The sequence below is a fragment of the Ciona robusta genome, chromosome 12 (assembly GCF_009617815.1).
Source record: "Ciona robusta chromosome 12, ASM961781v2".
Taxonomy (NCBI): domain Eukaryota; kingdom Metazoa; phylum Chordata; class Ascidiacea; order Phlebobranchia; family Cionidae; genus Ciona; species Ciona robusta.
This window is the reverse complement of record NC_143246.1, coordinates 5,551,502-5,576,051: the sequence shown is the minus strand read 5'-3', so window position 1 is coordinate 5,576,051 and position 24,550 is coordinate 5,551,502. Positions and strand designations below refer to the sequence as shown.

General features: G+C 38.2%; 1 protein-coding gene across 1 annotated transcript; it reads left to right on the top strand.

Moving 5' to 3' along the window:
- The first annotated feature begins 1,427 nt into the window (after positions 1 to 1,427).
- LOC149727135 (bone morphogenetic protein 1-like) lies at positions 1,428 to 24,398 on the top strand. The gene is made up of 22 exons (XM_089890494.1): positions 1,428 to 1,969; positions 7,810 to 8,102; positions 8,313 to 8,532; positions 8,750 to 8,905; positions 15,199 to 15,316; positions 15,613 to 15,791; positions 16,013 to 16,120; positions 16,322 to 16,447; positions 16,880 to 17,033; positions 17,503 to 17,567; positions 17,907 to 18,016; positions 18,278 to 18,430; positions 18,735 to 18,888; positions 19,451 to 19,607; positions 19,948 to 20,119; positions 20,544 to 20,700; positions 21,589 to 21,738; positions 21,889 to 22,016; positions 22,245 to 22,458; positions 22,836 to 22,990; positions 23,222 to 23,317; positions 23,569 to 24,398. Exons 1-22 carry the CDS (start codon positions 1,534 to 1,536, stop codon positions 23,713 to 23,715), a joined length of 3,648 nt encoding a protein of 1,215 aa, XP_089746620.1. The 5' UTR covers positions 1,428 to 1,533; the 3' UTR covers positions 23,716 to 24,398.
- The last annotated feature ends 152 nt before the right edge of the window (positions 24,399 to 24,550 follow it).

The window sequence follows — 24,550 nt, the reverse complement described above, 5'->3', positions numbered from 1 at the left end:
ATATAACATTTCGCCAAATTCATCATGAAACACGCTAATTGAGAAAGAGCTTTAAAATCTTTAAACCGAAAATGAAAGGTTTTTAATTAGTAGGCTAGCGCTAGATATTACAGCGTGGTTTTAGTAAGTTTAAAGTGTTTCTCATTCTAAACTGTTTAAAACTGTTTCATAGACCACATGGACCTCATATATAGAACGAATTTTAAAAGTTTTGCTTTACATAGGTTGTACTTTGACTCACATTCGAGATAGCATATATGGCTGGTAAATCGCAGTTCACTAAGGGACTATTAAATCGTATGTAACAGCTAACATGGATTTTAATGTATGAATTTACCACACTAGAGCCCTTGTCCACTGAAAACAAGACCGACTTTGCTAAAATTTCCGCTTTCCCAAATTCAGCATAACTTAATCTCCGATAACCATAGGTGTCTTGTAGGTACAAAAACACAGGCGCCGGTTTGGCTTGCTGACCAACGTCTGACAGCATGTAATTTGGTGGTTAGTACACAATGTGTGTAAGATAGGACTCCTGCTGTTCCGTAACCGCGAAGGCGAAAATATGTTGAGAATTTAGACCACACAACATATATCGGTTTGTGCATAAAATATGATAAAGGATATTTTAGTTGCCTTTTTAAACATAATGCAAGATATTAATATATATATATAGTAAGGTGGGGAAAGATGGGACAGAGAACATAGTCCGTTGTTGCTTGTTTAAAACACGATGAGAATATTTGAATATTATGTGCTAAAGGTGTCTCGTCTTTCCCCAAACTACTATATAGAAAATTGCAAAATAACGATAAAACGACAGTCGTTTAACTAAAGACAACTGGTTCGGAAGGAAAGATCTTCAAATAGTTCATTACCACCACCCAGCATAGCTCGATTATGTTCGATCGGTTCGCATTATTTGGCAGTGCCAACTAAAATGAACTTGTGATTGGATGTTAAATAATAAATGCAGGTCGTATTGCGTTCATTCGACAATCTTCGCGTAGAGATGATCAAAGATTTATAAAATATAGTGTGCCAGTGCCGGATTATAGCAGAATAAACACGTTTTGGAGGGGGAATGCGTTCATATTCGGTTATTGGAGATATGGCTAACAGGAAATAGACTTATGTGTGTATTAGGAAAACTTGTATGTGTGTGTTGTATTCGGAGTTGTTTCTTGAGTGATTCAGTTATACTCTACTTGTTTATATAGCGCTATACACTTTCGAGTAATAGTACTAAGTGGTCTCGATTAATTACTAAACCGTATTGATTCTGGCGTTTATTTTATTGCTGATTAACATTAGGGGAACGCCGGAAAAGCTCTGCCTGCGGTATAAGACGAGCGCGTGGCTGGCGTGTTTGTCTGAAGGAAAAAAGGAGAATGCGCAAGATTCTTTTTTCGAGTGCGGGTTTTGGAAAGACAAGAGCCATGACTGACGTTCGTAACTGAGTAGTAAGTGAGTAGAAGAAGCGATAGTCCCAAGTGCGATATATGTTAACTGCGCTTGCCACACGCCATCAGAATGGTAGTGACAACGACCCATACAGGGCTGGTAAAAGAGGCAAATAATTGCAAGTGCAAACAATTTCGAAAGACTGAAACATTCTACAGCGGACAAAATTTCTGCAGTGCAGAACTTAAGAGCAAAGTTTCAAAGTCAGTTACAAAAACTATATACGAAACGGTGCAGGTCACCAGTACAAATAAAAACTGTAACCGTCATCGGATTTCTAAAACGAACACTAGAATGCCGTTTTCAATGAGGATACGGAGAAGGGAACTTTCGGCCGCCGTTGCCGTAATTCTGATGATCATTTTTCCGCGGGAGTTTTCTTACAGCGTCGGGGTAGCAGCCCAGAGTGTACCATCGCCAACGCAAAGGCTTTCATCGACGCCGGCGCTTTTTGAAGACTTACCAGAAGAGAGCCTAGCCAATACAAAGGACCCATGCAAAGCTAGTAAGTGAATTCTTAACCTGTTGGTTTACTAAAATTACTTGTGGTATAAAACACTTTCATTAAAACTCAAGAAATTTCAGGGATGCGTTTTAGCAATCAATCAAATAAACTTGTAAAAGAAATCCCCATACGCTACTCATAAGATACACGCTTGGACGACAGTAAAAGTTTTATACACAAGCCCGTATTACCAAACATTAGAGCATACATAGCTAAATCGACCGGAAAGTAGGAATTACGTATTTAATGTTTGTTTAAAACTCTTAACCCCAGTTAAGAATTGTTTACATATATAGAACTTTCGTGGCCTAAATATCGTTTGATGAAACAGCGCGTAAGCATAAATTTAGGAGAAGGGATATTTTACCAATGCGGGGGTCTCGTAGACCTCGGTATTTTCAAAATCCTCAAAACGCGGCTGACTCATTTTATAATGTCAAGATTATGGTGGATTGATCGTCTCAATAGACGGCAAATGGTGATTAATTTGTGAACTAAAAACTAAGTACTGTATTCGTTGTAACATACACTGTATTCGTTGTAACATACACTGGTCAAGCTTTATACATTTAGGGTTGGGTAATATGTATACGCCGTTAGCTAGCTCATAATATTCCACATTTTAGAGTCGTGTTTTTAGGAAATAATCAACGATATTTTAGAGTAGCTATAAAACCCGAGAAGGCAATCTTATCTAAAACCTTTTATAAACCGTTTCTTTTTGGTAAGTTTTATTAATTTTGAAGTTAAGTACAAGGCAGTTTTTAATTAGGTCGCGTATATGCAAAACCGACGCTAGATATAGACCCGTATTTTCAGAGTGTAAATTTATCAAGGCACTACACTGCCAAAGTTTTAAAACCTAAAGGTTAAAAAGAATCCCCTTGTTATTAAAAACCCTTCCCAGTCAATTTACACCTAATTATGTGATCCCAGGCTTGATCGTAATTAGCACTACGTTGCAAGCACGATTATTTGCGATGTCCGCGTGTAATCCACTATCTACATGCCGGCGGTAGTTTTCCTTGCAGCTTATGCTCTCCCAGGGCGATCTGTTGAATTATTGTTGTTATTTTTAAGGCTTTCGTGGTCGGCGTTGCTCGTTTTTAATGAAAGTCCACCCCAACAAGTAAACAAAACTAAAGGATTAGCGCAAACTATTCATTAAAATCTGTAGCGGCTTAAACTGTTTTGTTGACGCGCGCTCATTTTTGACCGTAATCAGTAAACAGTAATCGTTATCAGCGAAGACCAATCGCTTATATAAGTATATGCGCATATAGCTGCCAATGAATATAAGCCGCATGTAGACTTGAACTGCTGTGCACAAAAATCCCAAAGCGCGGTCAATCAATGGTAAAAAACCGTCCAAGGTGACATAATAGTTCAAACTCCCAGCCCGCCAATTAAGTTTGTACGTCGGAAGCTAAAAGCCACGATTGCCGCACTTCCGCCGCTTCAAACACCGCCGCAACAATAGACATACATTGTGTACAATCATAAACAATAGCGATGCCCCATTGTCAGTTTCTCAAAGAATCTTGCAGCTTTCAAGTATACCGAGCTTTAACCGCCACATCAATAATAGCATCCCCACTTCCTCGAGTTAGCTGATATTGTTTACCAGTTGACGCTAATTTGTTGCCATTACATGCGCCCGTGTCCGTTTATTCAAGCTCCCATATCGCCAATTCAAATAAAATATACTCTTCTATCTATTCAGTGTGTTTCCCGCTCAATAATAGACAAAGGTTATTTTCTCTATTGAAGCTCCCCAATGAATGGAGCGGTTGCTGCATGTGGTTGCTGCAATTTAAACTCGACAGTCATATAATATTTGAATGTACCTGAATTTTACATTAACTTCACATTTTAGATGCGCTTGTACAATTTTAATACATTAGGTCTAGCAGGTATATCCATTTTTCGATTTATAAGTTGTATTTTTCCATCACTGTATACCCCACATGTACAGTGTATTTATGCCGCTTCGGTCAAGTTGCTCTGCTGTAAAAACGCGACAATATTTGTTTATACAACGCAAGTTAATTGGTTTACCATGACGCTCGGGTTACAGGTTATGATATAACGCTCACGACTCGTGGGTGTCCTGCTCATAAAGGCCATTAGGCGGAAAACACCATACATTGAAAATCGTATGTTTATCTGCGATTCGTAGCACGCAGCCTGTACCATTTGAAGTAACGAATCGATCCGATCATATGCGAGTGTGGCTTACGCTGCTGCCCTGTAGTTGGAACCTTGTGCTCATCAATCTCAATCAGTCGCTCACTGCGATGGCTGCCTGGACCGCAAAATTCGATTTTCTGACGCAAGCATACCTAAACTTTTTGGCCATCTCGCAAAATCTCGCTCGGCGAATTTGAACCGTGAAAGTTTATTATCGGAAAGCGTATCCACCAACGCCGTTAAACGTCTATAATTAGCCACAACCTTTTGCACAGTCTGTTCTGTTTATGGACGTCTTATGTTAACCCACTGTCGCGAAATCAATAACAAAGTGACAGCGAGGGCACCTGGATAGGAAACTCCAGTTAAATTAAATCACCATCTTTTTAAAATCAAGTTCTTGCCCCACATATCGTGCTCGGTTGACTCATGAAAGCACAAGGTAAAATCTGAATCCAATTTCCACGGTCTCTTGGATTCTGATTCCGAATTACGATAAGCATCATACATGAGACGAGGTGTTTGCCGTCCAAGTTACTCACTTCGCCCCGTGTCTTTATCATGGCGCATCGGAACCCGCATTTCGATGGCTAACCTGATCAAATACATAGTTTATTCTTTATCGTCGCATCGTCGAATGTCATCGTTTATTTGCGCAGTTCAAGAGGTACGTTGCGGCTGAAAGAAATTGTGCACCTACCATATTTACCGACTAAATACGCCGGCCACGCTCGTTTAAGTAACTGATATTAACGCATTCCACCCGAACAAGCGAATCTCACTTTACGAGGTCTTTTTCTTATTGCATTTATGATGACCGCTGCTTTCAATGACCGCTTACCATCAACAGCCGCTTTAATAAATGTCCATACTCTGTTTCCAGAAAGCTGTAGTCATAAACCTAAAGAACTTTTCTATTACTTTTAATGATATAACATTGCCGCACTCTTTACCGTCATATGGGTTTTCATTTGTTCTTTTGTATTTCTTGTAAGTTTTGTGGTATGGACTTTGGCCTATAGAACCACGCTGTATTTTAACGCTCGTGATCTCTGTCTTCGCTTTAAAAAAGCGATCATGTTGTGGCGAAAATTCGCAGCAGGAGACTTCCTACGTACCAAGTAAGTTAAAAACAAAACAACGATCTGGCGACGTCATGGTTATCTTCATTACTTGTTGTGGTTGCGCGGCTACTGCAGCGACAACAAAACTTATTCATGCTCGCCGTCGGTTTTCCATAAAGGCCTTTCACGACCTCGGGACACCACTATATGATACTGTAAGATTAAACCGGCCGTATGTGTACTTTGCTTTTGGTTGTGTATCATCCAAAATCGCTTCTTTTCCGGCGTACAAGATACCGGAGCCTTTAACGCTGGTCAAACTAAACACTTCGCCCTTTCGGTGTGTTAGTGCGTTCGGGCTATTTCAATCGTGTTTGGGAATGACGCATTTGGAGCGCGCGTCGTCAGGTGAAAAAGATCCATTCACCGAATCGTTGCGACAAATACAACACTGACGACTGGAACGTTTCCGTCGACTTGACTGACAGTTGTCCTTCTTGAAAGGACAACAGTTCTGGGTTATTTGAAGCCCTCACAACATTGTCCGTCGTCCAAGAAACTCTCGCAGGCTCTTGAACCGAATCGGGGAACAAATTCACCTTCAACCTTTTCGTAAACTGAGCTGAGACAAATTGTTAGCTCACGGTCGTAATTTCGCACCCCGGGCCAGGATGTGTAACCGCCACGGAACTAACTGCCGGAGAGAATGCGCTTTATCTATGACGTTACGGATGACGTAGGCGCATGGCACTGGCCTCGGTATTTTAATGGCACGCGCACTGTTTGATTGGCAACTGTTTCTGCCTCGTTGACTGTTGGCAAGAGAACGTGCAATCGAATCGCTTAAAGAGTGTTTTATTTTGGGAGACAAACAAATTTCCTTCAGTGGTGCTTGTCGCTACCGTCTATGAATTTTAGGTATGTCATTGTAAGCTGTAATTGCGCATCCTTTTAATGGCTAACCGGTCTGCCAAGAGTGCTCGAATCGGCCACTCAAAAGCAGGACACCTGCACCTGTCGATTGTAATGCTACGGACATCCGATACACTGTGTGCCCGTTTCCGAGCGGCAATTAGTCGCAAAACACTTGTAGGTCGCAGCGACGTGACTGATCGCTTTTGCGTGGGAAAATGTGGTCGGTTCGTGGCGAAAAATGAACTCGCTTTTATAGAACATCTAAAAAGTTGTGTTCCAAAATGTTGAACCAATAATTCTAGTAATAATCCTATTATTAACGCTCAAAAATTTTAAGAAATTTAAATCAGAATGTCAAAATCATTAAAAGTCAAAAAATCATGGCATCTGCCGAAAGGAATTACATCTGTCTATACTGATCGACGTTGTTCGTTAGGATAAGCTTACCACAACTTCGACAGCTAGTTGTACAATCGGCGTGAGAAAGTGTACGAAAAACAGCAAATCCTATTTTAATTATCGGTCGCTGAAACTGCAAGAATTAGATTCACACCATTCCCTGCATTTTCGCTTTAAAACACACGGTTTTGAAATATAATACTGTAGTCAGAAAGTCTAAAGGACATAGCAAATTAAACTTTAAATTTTAGTCCTGTCCCACAAGAAAAAGTGTTTTCGATCCGCAAAATTGGTGCTAGGTTGCTTTAATGGAAGCCAAACCCACGTTTACGAACTTCTGTTGGTCTTGTTTGTCAATTTTTCGGTAGATCGCCACTGCGAAAGATTGTCACGCGACTGAAACGACCACCCTTTCACCTAGCCCCACCTTTAGCCGTGACGTAGACGACTTTTGTGACGTCACATCGCCACCGGCCGTGACGTATTGGGCACACGTGACCGTGACTGCCATTCAAATCAAGACTTTTCAAAATAACCAGTGTATATGTGTACACATTCTCACATAAACGTATATTTTATAGCCCAACCGCCAAAACCCCGCAAAATACAGTATTTCCATGTTCTAATCAAAAGGAAATAACATGTAACTTGTAAATTTATTGGTGGGAAAAGGATAGGTTACAAAACTACTGTCTTTGTTATTTGTTAAATACAATTCAGCATAGAAAGGTCTCAGCTAATAATGGAATATAAATTTCACTCGTTCACTTATAGTAGGTTATGTAATACTACTTTTTGTGTACCAGACAGACTGGGCAAAATCCTGCGATTGCATTACGCCGCAATCTATATACACTTACTGGTCGATATTTCGTACAATATACATTATTTTCGACCGAGGCTACCAGGCTTGTGCGGAAGCTTGGTTTGGTCGACGCAGTAAAATCGAATTTCATTCTGACCAATAAACAGATACGTATAAGTGGTATAACTTTCATTGTTCTTATCGGACGCATGCAGTAGCTTGAATTCAATCTATATGTGAAATTTATAGGATTAATATTGACTGGATATCCTGTATTTAAATGCGTTGTAAAAGATTAGTTGTAAAATCCGGTATATAAACATGCGAATCTTTATGATTTAAGCTCACGTTAAAGGTTAAACCAACACTGTAATACATTTAATTACATTGTTAACTGAATTAACTTAAATTCTAGAAACTCTAATATCAGAAATCCAACCTTGTTAAAAAACAACTTAATTTTTTAGGACTTTTTCTTGGCGACATTGCTTTAGATGAAGAAGACGTAGAAAATATCTTCGGTGAAACTGCCGACGATTTCATTCAAAACGTCGGGAAAGCACCGGCAACCCCAACCCGGGCCCCAATCGGTGACGTCATGTCTTCACCCCCAAGTCCCAGCTCCAACCCCAACCGCCGGAGGAGAAAAGGGCGCGGAAGAAAAAAGAGACGGCGGAACAGAAAGTCAAGAAAGAACGTTCAACGTCAACAAGCAACTTTAGATTTTGACGTGGCGTCACCTTCAAACATGACGTCAGAGGTACGTCATCGCACTGGAATAACTATATCTCAACTGAACAAACTGCACCATGTATAGGAATCTATTTTAAAAAGTATTTTAGTTTAATGAATGACTGGGTTTTTCCTCAAAGACTTGGGATTTAGGTCAAATTTGTCCTATTACCCCATTCTTATCAGTTGCTTTAAATCAAATCATCATATTTTTATCATTGCATATTCTCTGTATCAGGTTTTTGCTTCGTACAATTCAAGCCAAGGCAACCGTACCAATACGCCTGTTCGAACCACCGGCGATACATTAAGAACAGGAATCCCAAATCTACGAGAACTATCTTTGGTTCTTGACCGAGAGGTATCCAGACGACGGAGTGACGTCATGGATATTGATGACGTAGCAAGGGCGGGTCGCAGAAGGGGCGGGCGTAGAAATAGAAAACGTAAACGAAAAGGTATTAGTTAAACATCAGTTACTTACAAAGTTAGATTAATAAAAGTCTTGGTCATTTTTCGATAGATAAAACACCAACAAATTCTGAAATGTTTGGAAAACTGAGTGCAAAAAAAAACTTGAGTTGGTTAGGGATTGTCGTTTTAGATTTAAATGTTATATCTTTGAAATAGTATTAGTCTAAATGCAATCTAAAAATTTGTTTTCATTTGTCACAGGGCGAAGGAGGAATAGACACAGGCGACTTCGGTACAAGAGCAGACGACAAAGAGCAGAGGAAGTATTTAAACGGACTCGTAGAGCTGCAACTGCTCGACAAGAGAGAAAATGGCCCCATGGTGTAATTCCGTATACCATCAGTGCTAATTTCACAGGTAAGATATCATATAGTTTACCACCATAGCTTGGTTATAGGGCTGTCGGCTAAATGTCAATCGGTGTTCTTATCTTCTATGTTGCATCGGACCAACTTCGAGTCGTGTACAAACTCATTAAATATTTAGATCAGTCGATCTGCCGCCCCTCATCGACTTGCTAATAGAGGCAACTCGGGATTCAGCTCAAATCTGTAACCAAAAATCTCGTGCCAGTACTATATTTGCTCACGCTAATCTAACAGGCTATAGGCGAGCTACCTAAAAATCGATAACCGAGCCTGTTTTGTAGCTTGTACAACTGTACTGTCGATTATGTAAGCGGTGTATATGAGATGTAAACACGCGCAAAGTCTACACGAAACTCGTGCTTGCCCAAAAATATGAAAACACAGATCTTTGCACCGATTTCAGTCTACATGAAGTTATTGCTTATTCAGCGAAACCACAACGTTATATTTACTGCTATCAAGTGCACGATTTCCGTATCTTTTTACGATAAGCAGCATAAGAGGCACTAAAATACCCACAATAGACAGTATTCAAAATAATTTTAATTGAAAATGGTTAATTCAAAAAGACCGAAAATGGACATTTTCAAACCGTTCTGTCACAGAGTGGTTTACCGCCATATAAAATGGTTACAGAAATGACATTTTCCGTATCTGTATTTCGTTTTAACAACGTCGGACAGTTAAAATAAGGAAATTGTACCTCGCTTCGAAAACCGCAAGGGATTATTTGTTGAAGTGAAAAAATTTATAATGCATTTATGGTGACGGCAATGAAAAGAAAGCATAATTTCGAAATATTTATATATATACAAGTTGAAATATTACGCTTACAACAATGTTCTACTGTTAGACATGTCATAGTAAGGTAAAAGTATGTAGTACTGTGGGGTTAGAAAGATACCGTTAATACATATTATCCCATATTTTCCAAGTCGGTTTTTAACAATTAATAATGCTCTTTTAAAGCCGTGAGGGTATGATTATAATATGTTTCTGTACATATTATTTGTTTTTGACGGAATGAAAAAATAGAACAAAACATGGACCATTGTACCCCAACACATTTATGCGCGTTCTGTAATGTAGTCTTCTATAAGCGCTGATGCGATTTTTGCAGTGTTTTTTACGAACACCCATTCGTCTTGGTCAGTAGCTAAATAGAGCTTCGTTTTTGTCGCCTTTTAGTATCTGAAACTCGATCAGATGCACAGATAAACTATATACGTGTAACAGACACTTGGCAGCTCATCGATTACAATTAGCCATTTCAGACGAGTTTTGCGGCGAAAATAGTAAATTGGCATTGATTTTTATTTTAACTTGATATCTCAACGAAATCCATAAACACGTTTTGCAAAAGATTTAGCCTAAAATCGTAAAGTAGGGTTTATTTTCTAAAAAACTTTAAATAAACCAAAAAATAGCTACCATTATTTAACTAAACAGTTAAAATAAAAAAAAATGACCAAGTTTGACTGTGTTGCGAAAATTGTCGTAACTTTCTGTTAAAATCCGTACGAACAAAATTATATATTTTACAATCCGGATCGAACTCAGTTACATGCAAGAATTGCTTCATCAGCGAGCCGAGTCTTCTAATTTTGACATAAATCATTCATGGCCGATTGACCTTGACGATAAAGAATGAATATTGCATGTGTACGTGGTTTTATACGACGACACACTTCCACTGTCGCTTTCAAATTCCAAACCACACGATCTTTGCACAAAGGTCCCAGGTTGTGTCATGGGCACTTAACTTCGTTCAAATAGCAACCGATCTGTTATTCCCTTATGGTTTCACCGGTTATACTCAATTATTGTATATGACGCCTCTGGAAACCCTAGAGAAAACGGCCCGGGATTTTCTATTTCCACCTCGAACAGCAGCCTGTATACCCCTGCACCGCGCATCGGGTGCTTAACTTAGTTAAAATGCGGCAAACCTTATTTGCGCTCTGGATGTGCATGACCTTATTCACTCCGCCATTTCTGACACCCATTAGGTCCAGCTTGTGCATTGGAAAGACATAACTCAATTCCGGAATCTCTCCAAGGGATAACCAGTCACTATCGAACATTTGCATTAAAACGCATTTAATGTTAATATCTAATCTATTGAAAATAATATTAAGTGACGTCGACAGTGACGTATGCACCTTGCGCGTCATTTGGTAACCCAACACCAAGATATACATTACAGCGTGTGGCCGCATCGGATGTCTCATGTTATCTTTTCCATGCGAGTTGAAGATCGCATAGATCAATAAATCGGCTTCAGCACTATCTTACTCGAAGCGTAGTTATCTGCACTTTACAGCTACGAAAACAAATCCAGCAACACACAGTGACATTCAATTCCATTGTACAGACACAGCCTGTATAATGCTTAACAATACCTACATATACTCGAACAGGTTTTAAATACACGGCAAATACCGAAGTACGAATAAAATCGTCAGCAATAAGAATTAAAAAAGTGTGTTAAAAATCTTCCGGCATATTCTTACATACAAAAAAATTATATAAACTACTTAAAAAACACAACATATTTTAGTTATGTAGTTAAGAAACGGTAAAAATGTTGAAAGTCCCAATTCCTTCGCCGTTAGTTCGTCCATATATATCATATAGGTTCCTTTAAAAAGTTCCTAATCTGATTCGAACTGTCGAGACCGTGAACCGCAGACCACCAGTCCTATTCAAATTTCCAATTACCGAGATCATGGAAAATGAAAATTGAAAACGCCTCCAACTCGAATCCCGTTTATTAAAACGTTTGCGGGAAGTGAAACCGACGTTTTATTATCACACTGCGAAATGAATGGCGCTAACTCAGTGAATCTAATTGTTTTTGAGCCATGACACCTTGTTTTAAAAAAGCAGACCCACCAGAACCACTACAAATTTATTATATACGGTTTATATGAAGAAACGTTCTCTGCTGTATTTCTTTACACAAGAACCGTCCTATACTTAATGATCACCGTCAGGGTTATATTCACGTAATTTATTACAGTTGCACTAAGCTATAATAGTGTAGCGTCCAAATTAGCAAAGGTACAATTCCATACATACATGCTTAAGGCGTGGTTATTGTGATTCTTGTTACCCGATGCAAAACAGATTGAGTGCATTGAACTATTACGACCTGTAAACAACCGGCCCAAATCACTTGTAAACCACACGGGACTAATTTTCCGAAACTTCAAGGCAGTTAGCGCTTCTTGGCACGGCTGCCTTGTCCTTAACGTCCCGGAACGCCTTTCGTTGTAGCGGCAACATATCACCTGAAACATGAGCATCGAACACCCAGTGGTTGATAGGTTAAGTCGTTTTTTTGTTTAGGGAGTGTAACATACTATCCTAAACTGATGGAAGGTGTCTGATACTGTTTCAACATTTTTGGCGATTCTGGAAGCGTCGTTTATGCAGTGTTTCTAATTGATTAGGTATTTTCATAGGCTGTTTTTGCCGAGCCTGAGATTTACACAAGGTAAATAACTCCATATTCTATTATGTTATGTATCTTGTACCTCTTCGTATAGGCATTGGTTCGGTAACTATTTGCACCAAGTAATTATGTTTCCATTTACTGCGATCTGTCCTTTGCATTTTTTTAAATTTTAGCCGTTGTCAGTTCTTAGTTCTACATGATAAATGCCTTTCAACGTTGCCGCTTGACCGCCCGGCTTTATTTTATCAAATTACGAAGTAAAATAGTTTGCAGTGTTGTATTTCTAGCTATGTCGAATCACTTTTCGCTGGGAAAGTGACCTCAAGGTGATAGGTGGCTTGTGAACAGTGTGTACACTCTTGAACTAAATTCCTGGTGTAGAATTTTGCAAAACATTTAAATTGTTTAATACGAACTCCACCAAAACGTGGATGGGGTTACGCAGCCAACTTTCTTAGAAAAATTCTTTGTTCAGTCGATTTTACATATTTTAGGTAGATTTTGGCATCTACAGGCGGCAGTCGGCATTAGGGCGAGTCACATTAATTTAGCTTGATTTTGTCGTGATTATTCCTTAATTTCTGGCCTATAAAAGTACATTGTCCTAGGCTGTTTGGTCACTTTTATACGGTGTTTTCGGTGTAATACTACCATATTTCACCATTCGGAATTACTAAAACGTTCCACATATTACAGTGCCCCAATTTCTGTTAATGTTATTACCCCAAACCAGTTGATTCGATTTAAAAAATTCTCCAAACGTCGCTACCTTCAAGTTCGTTTTCTTCTTGATTAAGATTTCCACCCTTTTGATCTTTTCCGTAATTTTACCCGGAAATTGATCAGTGGCAATTTTCGTTCATTGTAGCCTACTTAAAATTACACAGAAATGATTATGATGTGTCTGTTTCCTGCGCGGGAACCAACTTGGTTTTTAATTTTCTTTTCAAAGTTCACGTAACACACTACCCAACGTTATTATGTTTTAAGTGCTGCCAACTTATTTTACTTTTCCAAGAAAAAATGTCGCCTGTGTGGCATATCGGCTGTATACGGGTGTCCGGTAACGAATCTTGCATCTCATGCGGTCCCATTACACTGATAAGTGGGATGCGACGGATATAATTGCTTTCCAAGGCACTTTACACCTGCCGACAACTTGTTTTGAAGCAGTGAATCGCCCCGTGTCTCAGATCGCTGCGATATGAACTGTTTATCGATCTGGAGCGACCTGATGTGTCTATAGATCGTGTCTAGTGTAATATACCCACATCAGACACATAGTTAGAAATTATAGCTTTAAAACTTACATGCGTCCACAACGGGTTAATTTATACACAAAAACTTGTATTTCATTTAATTGTTTTATACACGTAATAACGTCCACATTAAATGACCTAATCTTATAAGGGGTTATATCATGACTCTTCAATTACTTGCAGGAAATTCCCAATACGTTAATACGACATAAAGTAGCCGGGAATTGTTTCCCGAGCATTTCAGTTCACTTCTATTTTGGTCCTGGTGCCCTGTACTCTGAGAAATGAATTGTTTTTAATCTGACGCAGAAGTCGTACTTTCAAAACAATACGCACGAAACCTGCTAAAAATACTTTCAACGGAAGCCATTCTTGCCAAGTTTTCGAACAGTTGTCTTCCCTAACATGGCTTTAAAACGTTTTATTTTTAGAATAAACCGAAAGGTTACTTCGAATTCGGTCGTGACCTCGACTTAACAAAACCTCTGTTCGTTTTTTGTCGCCAAATAACATCGCCTTACTCGATTTATTGCGGTTTTGCGGCAGATTCTTGTCCGTGGTGTGGGTATTGAATTCGAAACCGCAATTCAATGTTGGTGAAATTGCTTTCGTGGTCTGCGGCGTCCTTCCACGGGCGCCTGGTAGTACCTTTAGGTTTACTGGGCCCGTCTGGGCTGTTGCGACCGCCCAGGCGAGGATAAAAGCATTGGATAAAATCGAACTAATCTCGCGCAGTGAAAGCATATATATAAATAAATATAAATACGTTTACGCATGTTAGCCTTGGCATTTCTTGTTTGGGCGAGTCTTCTTAATAAATCGCGTTGGAGATAAAACTTGCAAAACAAATATACATCGTTACCACCAAGTCACTTTGTTGCGGCACCCGGACAACCGATAAGCGGCCAAATGGGTCAACAAAGCAACGAAACATGACACCTGTGCTAACCATCAAGCGTGTCTTATCAACCAAGCATCCCGAAGTACATTGTCCATGTCCGGTACACAAAAGCCTGCTTGTAATTTCTGATTGCACAGTTCAACCTATTTGCAAAGATTTCCGGAATTCGATACGTTTTCAATAACACCGATTTTCGTAAATCGACTCTTAACCCTGTGAAACCACCGTGTATTGTACACGTCACTGCGACAGTATAATTCCTTGTCTATATTGCAAGTGTCCCATGACTCATGGTGTTAACTGATTCCCGGCCACACCTCAGTAATTTAAATACCCGGTCTCATGTGTATTGGACGGAAATTCCGAAAGTTTTAAATTTCGTGAATCATTTTGTTCGTGAGTAACAGTTATGCTAAATCACCATATCATGTTAAACATTTTGTATGAATAACAGACTGACGATTCAGGCGGACTATATCTCTCTTATCAAATTTGTTAGACTTGATTTTTGCCTGTTATACGTATTTCGTAGCACAAAATCCCGACTGTATTACTTTATAGAAAAATCTCCTGCCAAAGCACTATAGTTCCGGGTTAGATTCACGCAACTTATTACAGTTACATTATGTTGGGTACTAATTATATTTCCCAATTCTTTGCAGGTTCCCAAAGGGCGATGTTCAAACAAGCCATGAGACATTGGGAAGGCCAAACCTGCCTTACATTTATTGAGCGAACGAACGAAGACAACTACATTCGATTCACTTACCGTCCTTGCGGGTAATCTCTTTGAACTTAAATGTCCCTATGTTTTAATCACAAAGCTACCTGAGTTTGATTAATCATTGTTTTAGCGACCCCATGCGCAGCAGTCAATCGATTGTACGTTTGAGATTGTTTTTTTTATTAGTCTTGAAAGCATATTTACCATAGGTTCATAGGCTAATCCTGGCAAAAATCCCATATGGCCCATGGCGTGCCCCCCAAAATCTATCGCATTGCCACATACGGGGTAACTCAAAACCGGGCTTGATGTGTATCACAAGACACTTTATGAGCATACTTTAAAATCACAGTTGCTGTTCGTACGTTGGCCGCAAAGGGACTGGACCACAAGCCATTTCGATCGGAAAGAATTGCGATAAGTTTGGTATCGTCGTTCATGAACTCGGTCATGTGATTGGTTTCTGGCACGAACATACGAGACCTGATCGCGACGACCACATAGAAATCATATACAAGAATATTCAAGCCGGTGAGAAATGCTGGCAACTTTATTGATGTAGTAGTGTGGGGTAAAACGTTTGTTATTATCGTCTAATTTGGTGGTAAATAAAGAAATTTTAAAGAATTATGCAACCGTCTCGTTACGACTTTAAGCAGCGATGTAAATTGTTAAAAACACGATTAGGAAGTATGGGATATTACGGTATCCATCTTACCCCTACAATTATAAAAATCATTGTTTTTCTTCAGGTCAGGAATACAATTTCGAACAAATGGACTCGAGTGAGATCAACTCCCTTGGCGAGAAATACGATTACTACAGTATTATGCACTACGCAAGGAACACCTTTAGTAAAGGTAAATATACCGATATACAGGGAAAAACGTTTATCTCTTTTTGAGTGTTTTTTTTTTAATTTTTTTTCTCCAATTAATGTTTTTAATTTTTTTAAAAATCTTTTTAATTTTTTTGTTGGTTATAATATTTTTTTTGTTTTTAATTTAAAACTACTAACTCTTAGAGTTTTGAATAATAGTTTAAACTAATTTTATATTCAGGAATGTTTCTGGATACGATCCGACCAATGGTAGACCAGGAAACTGGGATGAGGCCTTCTATTGGTCAACGCACGCAACTGAGCGAGGGTGATGTTATACAAGCGAATAAACTCTACAGTTGTCCAAGTAAATTGACCATTTATCCTATAACTTTTTGTTTAAAGCACTTTTGTCTATTTTATTACTTTTTGTTGTCTATTTTAAGGATGTATAGTAGGGTGGGGGGGAAGATGGGACACCTTTTCATTCTATTTTCTCGTCCAATTTAGTGAGAAGCATTAAAAATTTAAAGAATTATGAAACCTTATCCCTATGACTCCCATATACCGATGTTAAGTATATAAAACACGATCTGGATGTTTGGATATCATGTGCTAAAGGTGTCCCATCTTCCCCCACCCTACTGTATATTTTATAATTTTTTTGCTTTAGCTATGCCTTAGCCACGCAACAATTTTGGTTTAACTCGAAAACCATCTTCAGTAATATCAGACGTTAAAACACTTTTTAGTAAGATTATGAAATCGGCCAAATCCTAAGTCAACCCCTTACTTTCAGCATGTGGTAGCACAATGCAATCAACAACTGGAAACATATCGTCACCAAACTGGCCAGCATCTTACCCAGCTTACTCCAACTGTGAGTGGAGAATAAGTGTAACACCTGGGGAAAAAATCGTCATGGATTTCACAAGTTTAAACATATTTCGAAGGTAAATATTATTTTGTAGAATTTTCAGATCCCTCGTTTTATGGCAGACGAAACGTTGTATAATAAAATACCCTTTTTCACAAGAAGAGTTCTTTATTAAAAAATAAAAAAAAATTGTTGCACACAGAAAAGCCATTGTATATGTCTGTATTAATAGTTTTTAATTTTTACTTCACAAAGTTTTCTGCTTTCCAAACATAGGTAAACCAGATCGTGATTAGCCTATATACAAACTTTAAAATAGAAGTTCCATTTTTCGTGCATAGTTCCCGGTTTAAAAGCCGGTGCCCTCAAACTCGAAACTTAAATGTTTTCCTACTTACGTCAAGCGTAACGAGGCAGCTTTCTCTCAAGTTACTTTTCAATTCAGACAACAAAGGGTGATTTGTGAACATTATTTCTTGCGTAAACTCTCCATAATCATGTGTGTCACTGCACTTTACGTAATTTCCTTCAATTTAACTTCACAGTCGAGGTTGCTGGTATGATTACATTGAAATACGAGACGGTCATTGGGAGAGATCGCCTTTGATAGGTAAGATTTTTTGAAGTATTTTTTTCAGAAAATTGAATAAAACATATTTAAATGCGCTGTACGACGCTTTGTTTTTATTAAACCATCACAAGTACAAAGGAAACTGTTAGCAAGTTATTACTGGCGTGTCTCACTTTTTATGGGACCTGAACTACATATAAAATAGAATACCACATATAAACAAAACTTACTGTGCATTTAAATCACACTAGACGTAGTATTGTTATAATTCTCTACGTTTGATTTTCGCTACCGTTTTCGAATTCATAACGGAACAAATTGCTATATTATACACTATTAACGAATGTTTTTGTAAATCTTTCACCCACTCCCTTCCAGGCAGATACTGCGGCAATAACCTACCCCCTCAGATTACATCCACTGACAGCAGGATTTGGATGAAATTTCGAAGCACCAGTAACTTTAACGGGAGCGGCTTTCGGTTGCGGGTAAGATATCTAACCGTTTATTTGAAATTTTTGCATCTAAAGTATGTAAATTATGTGGCTAAATTACCATACATTAAAAAAATGAAAATGACCACCCACACACATATTTGGTAATTCGTAAGCGGGTCCGAGGTGTTTGAAAAAGAACACCCATGTAATACGGACTGTTATTGCCCTGCCTCGCAAGGTTAACTTACGATCATTCAACTTAAAAATCGTACGTGAGTATTCTCTGTAATGATTAATTAAATTTAAAAACAGTACGAAGCTGTATGCGGAGGTGACATTCGAAGAAACTCTGGTCAAATACAAAGTCCTAACTATCCTGACGACTATCGACCAAGTAAAGAATGTATTTGGACAGTTGTTGTGGACGAAGGATACCAAGTCGGCCTCTCATTCCAAGCATTCAAGGTACATTTCAGCATTAGGTTTAAAACTTAAGTTGTTAACATAACCTATATAGTTTTTAAGCTACATAGCTGCGTAGTACTGATGTGTGGTAAGATGGATGCCGTTATATCATAGAACATCCTATATTTCCTGACCGTGGTTTTAACAATGCCTCTTTAGAGTCGTAAGGATACGGTTATATAATTCTGTAAATATTCTTTGTTTACTACTAAATAAAACGATAAAACAGAATGGAAACTTTACCATTTTATCCCAACCTACTATATTTGTTCTTGCATAGTTTTACAATTTTTGTTTTGCACAGGTCGAGCGTCACGACACTTGCTCTTACGACTACCTAGAAGTCCGAGATGGCCCGAACGCAACCTCGGAACTAATCGGAAGATTCTGCGGATCTGATAGACCAGATGACATCAAGGCCACCACAAATACGTTATGGATTAAATTTGTATCTGATGGTAAATTAAGATTAAATGAACATTAGTTTGATTTTGACACGAATACGCTTTTAGGGGTTCCGTCGTTAATTATACTTTGTACAACTAGCAACCTGGTACGAGATACAGGCAACCACCGCAAATGTAGAATATATGTCATTGATATTTCACGCTAGCATCAATAAAGTAATGATCATTGAATAGTTTTAAAGATAAGATAACATGAGATGTCTACGATTTGCGTATTAGCGCTCTTGCAATAAGTGCAGTAAGATGCTCTTAGTATTTAAACTTTAAATGACAGTCGTGCTGTATTCTAATGGATGTAACTATACCCTCCAGTGACAGGCAACGACAGTTGATATACCACAGGTGTTCTGTTTCATACATCTCATGCTCGCTTTCGAGTTACCACATTTGTAACTTTGTGGATGATTATTATTTGGGGAAGTTTTTTTTTTCATATATGGCTGAGAATTTAGACAACTCATACTCTTCGTATGCTTACTTACTTTAAATATAGCAGGCTATAAAACTACTCCTGACATCATAAATGGTGTTTTTAACCATATCTTCCATACAGCATCTGTCAACAAAGCTGGTTTCGCCGCTTCGTTTTTCAAAGAAAGAGACGAATGTGCATTGGAATCAAACGGAGGATGCCAACAGAAGTGTATCAACACCCTGGGAAGTTTCAAGTGCGCCTGTTATCCTGGCTATGAGCTCAGTCGCGACGGAATGTAAGTACTATATCAGCGATAAAGTGATAACGGTTATACACATGTTCATATGAATAAAATATGATGATTAGTGTGTAAAAATACACCCAAAGCATAGTAGCTATGTAGAACTGTGGAAGGTACAATATTTTTGGGTTAAAAATGTTTTAGTCCTTACTATTATGCTAAATTGCGGGTAAAACCCAGAATTATAAATTTTATTTCTTTTAAAAAAGCTGGCAAGGTAAAAGTTGTGCTGTACTGTGTAAAACTGGTACGTTTTTTGTGACCCCTGAAGCTCGTTATCCCGGTTTTGGCAGCCCTGGCCTATACAACCATTTAATTCTACTTTCCACCACAGGACATGCGAAGCTGCATGTGGCGGTTACGTCACTACTCCTGACGGTGAGATTACGTCACCAAACTGGCCTCGTGAATACCCGACCAACAAGCAATGTATCTGGCAGATAGTAGCCCCACCACAACATAGGATAACCATCGAATTCGATAAATTTGAACTGGAAGGAAATGAAGTATGTATAGCAAAACATTTACCCACAAGTTGTACAGTATATTGAAACAACCAGTATAAAGTTACATACGTGGTAACTCGTAAGCGAATGCGAGGTGTATGAAACAGAACGCCCATGCTATCACCACTGACGTTTTCCGCCACGCGGGCATAAAGCAGTTTACACATTCTCATGCTTTGACAAGACATTTACATTAGTAATTATCTTGGGTTGTGGTAAGATGGTTCGTTCTTTTATTTCTTTTGTCCCATTATGTGGTAAACAAATAGTATTCATAGAGTTATAGAAACATATCCTTTACAGATTATATCTTAGCAGGCGTGTGCTATAACGGCTGTCTCTGTCCATTTATTTTCGCTTAGTTTTTTCTTGCTATATAGTATATGTTCTGCAATACACACTATAACTTGCTTTCAAATCGCAGGTTTGCAAATACGATTACGTTGAGGTACGAAGCGGACTTACTGACGAATCGACATTCCATGGAAAATTCTGCGGAACTGAGTTACCCCCTGTTATCACTTCTACTATTAACCAAATGAGAATCAAATTCAATTCGGACGACACTGTTGCAAAACGAGGTAAATTGGTCGTTATAGTTATAGTATAGTTTACGCTGTATAACTCTGGTTATAATGACTGGATTTTTGAAGCTCATGAATGTATAGATTAATTAAGATAACAAGATAGTTAAATTTTGCGAAAAATGTCTCACAGCGCAATAGAAAATCGCTATATAGTAGGGTGGGGGAGGATGGGACACCTTTTCAGTCTATTTTCTCGTTATATTGGGTAGAAAACAAAAAACATTAAAAAAATTATAGAACTGTATCCTCACGACTCCCATAAACCGTTGTTAATTGTTAAAAACACGATCAGGATATTTGGATATTAGTTTCTAAAGGTGTCCCATCTTCCCCCACCCTATTATATCTTGTTTTTTTGGGCTTGAAATAGTTTTCAATCTTTGCTACCGTAATCAAAAAGACAAATAAAAGTTGTTATTATGTTATTATAAGTTCTTTTAAAAGTAATAGTTTCGCATCGTTCGATTTTATAGTCGGGTAAACATCTCATTTCCATGCAGCTTGCTATAATTAGAATTGTAGTATTGCAATTCTCATTAATTATTTATTTAGTTCCTTAGCTTCGCTTCACAGACTTGCAAAGACAATCTTAATCTCGTTAGGGTTTTAATACGAGCCTTACCATATATCCGTGTTGCTATATATGTCAATGATTTAGTGTTTACATTAATTCAAATTCATGGGCAATTACAACTGATTTGAAACTTATCGATTAAATCACCTTTAAGCTTGCTTTATACGATAGTTCATATACCGTTTTTCTTGGAACTATAACAGTTAGTATTTTATGCTGTTTAATTAATAAACATATAGGCCGCTATTAATTCCTGATTCTATCCCAACAAACTGATCTTTAGGTATTATGATACCGGTATTTTCTAGGCTTTCGAATTCGATTCACTTCTGACAGAGATGAATGCGCAGTAAGAAACGGGGGTTGTATGCATGTGTGTGTCAACACGGTTGGCAGCTACATGTGCAGTTGCAGAAACGGTTACGTTCTCCACAGCAATGGACATGGCTGTAAAGAAGGTAATTCTACTCACGTTTTACAACAACAACATATTTATAATTTTCAAATTAAATAATAGCGCTTTACCAATTTTGCAACAAACAACTTTTTTACGACTTTTTTAGATTTTTTTTTGTTTTCATATAAAATTTATTTACTTTTGTTTCTAGCCGGGTGTGAGCACGACGTAACGTCCTATGTTGGCGAGATAACCAGCCCAAATTGGCCAAACAAATACCCAAGCAGGAAAGAATGTACATGGCATATATCGACAATAGCTGGACACAGAGTAAAACTGGTGAGTCGTGATATAAATTTATTTAACCAATAATAAAGTTAATGGTGAGCGGTATAGTGTTTTGAAGACAGGGTTATTATTTGCGAACAAATGCTCTTTATAGTTCTTTGGGGTAAGATGGATAGCATAAGATATCCCATATTTCCCAATTATGTTTTCTAACAATTAACAACGCTCTTTGTGAAACGTGGTTTTAACATTTTGGTATATAATGTATCTTTCTAACAGGTTTTTAACGAGTTTGAATTGGAAAGTCACCCAGACTGTGCATACGACCACCTTGAGCTTTACGATGGTTCAAACTCCACCGCCCCAATATTAGGTAGATACTGTGGCAGCAAGAAACCTAGTCCCGTTGTTGCAAGTGGTATTCACATGTTCGTTAAATTCTTCTCCGATGCATCCGTTCAAAAGCGTGGATTTTCTGCCTCGCATACAACAGGTAAAATATACTGTGTCACTTCTTATTTTACGAGATTATTGAAACGTGTACATTGCGTTTCACCCAAAACACATTCTACCAAAAAAGTAAAAATAAACGCCGAAATCATTTACCTACAAAGTTATAAATGTGGCAACTCGTAAGCGGGCACGAGGTGTGTGGAGACCCATGTTATACCGACTATCCTTGTTCCGCTCTGCGAAGATAAAGTTTTGTTACATCATGTAAAAAACGCGCTGAACATGCTATAGATATTTTTACTTACCTAATCTACACAAAAATGCACAGGTTTATAACCTAAATCATTTTAACCTTTATATACGTAGTTCGTATTTTCAACTCGACCAAGCAAATTAAAGTTTCTTGTTTTATTCCAGTTTGTGGAGGAAGTCTAAATGCAAGCGCCCGCACAAAGGATCTATTTTCCCACCCACAGTACGGCGACACCATCTACGTTAATGGGAGGGAATGTGACTGGGTTATAACCGCTAGTAATGGTTATGGTGTTGAACTAATGTTCAGAGCTTTTGAGGTAAAAAATAATGCTTTATTCAATACTATAGTATATAGGCTTGGGTAAGATTGACTGCCTTTTCATTCCTTTTTATCGTCCCATTTAGTAGTAAATAAAGAATGTTTACAGAAATACATAACCGTATCCTCACGACACCGCGATATTGTTTTTTTTTGTTAATTTCATTGAACAAGAAAGCGAGCCTAATAATTTGTGTTGCGCTTTATTTTAATACATTTTACCTTGAAGGTAGAGGACGAGACTGACTGCAGTTACGACTTTGTAGAAGTATTTGACGGGCCAACAGATAGCGCAGTGCGTTTTGGTCGCTTCTGTGGATACGAGGTAAATAGGACAGAAATTATCTTAATTTGTATGACGCAGTTAGTTGGGCATGATAGTCATTTTTTATCATAAGAAACTTTCGAAGTCACTAATTCTAGTTCTAATTACATAGCGCTGCCACACACCCAACTAAAAATAAACACATTAAAATCCAACTCATAAGAAAAAGATACAATGAATCATTTGACAATAATCTTCATAAACCAATGTTAAAGTAACAGATCAATTAAATCCTAAATATTTTTCCGTAGTCTCCCGATACAATTTTCTCATCCGGTGACTCTCTGCTCGTTCGATTTCACTCTGACGACACAGTAAATAAGAAGGGTTTCCAAGCTAGTTACAGTAGCACTGTGCTACAAGACACCGTTAGTTTGGTGCAGGTCAATGCAGCATAAACGTGGCTCATCAAATTGGAAAAGATACTTGCTAGCGGCTTTCTAGATAAATCTACAAGGACAGTCACTGCCGCTTTGGTGGCCACGTATATGGTTCTAAGGTTGCTGTTCGTTTTGTCGCTAGGAAGTCCAAGCTGCTTAAGGCGGCTATCCTCATATTTTATATCCACTGCGACATTGCCACTTCGTAACTGCTTTGTATAGTTAACTCTCGCAAATCCAATGGTTGCGCTTCTGTTATGCTTACCAGCAATATAAACTGAGCCCAACCGTATGCACCTTTTCACAAGCACAAATTTCACAGACATATTTTTATTCACTTTTTGAAGGTTTCACTGTTTCTTCACTTTGTATGGACACAGCATCTTCCTATGGGTCTCACCTGTGCTAGCTAAATACCGTCTTCCAATACCAAACAAAATGATATTTTTTTGAGCTAGTTGAGGCCCAGAGAATGATTTTTTTGTTTTTGTATCCCGCGAAATCCAATACCCAACCGCTTAACTTGTTCATTGCACTTTTTTTGCTTATTTGTTTCTACTCACCAGCAACTCAATAACTATTGAAGATATTATATTTGTTTCTTGCTATTGATTCACATTTTCGTTCAAATCATGATTCACTACTATTTTCTCGCGTTTGAAAGCGACAAATAAAATTGTCCAGCTTTGCAAAAAGTAAAACTCTTTATTCAAAGTCAGAATCAAGTAACATATTTATGGTAAATAGAATATAAGAATACATTTCTAACAAAAACTTACTGCAAGTTAGCTTCGGGGAAGAGCAATTTAGAACACAAACCGGTACTGTAAGACCACAGTTATGGCACCCCTCA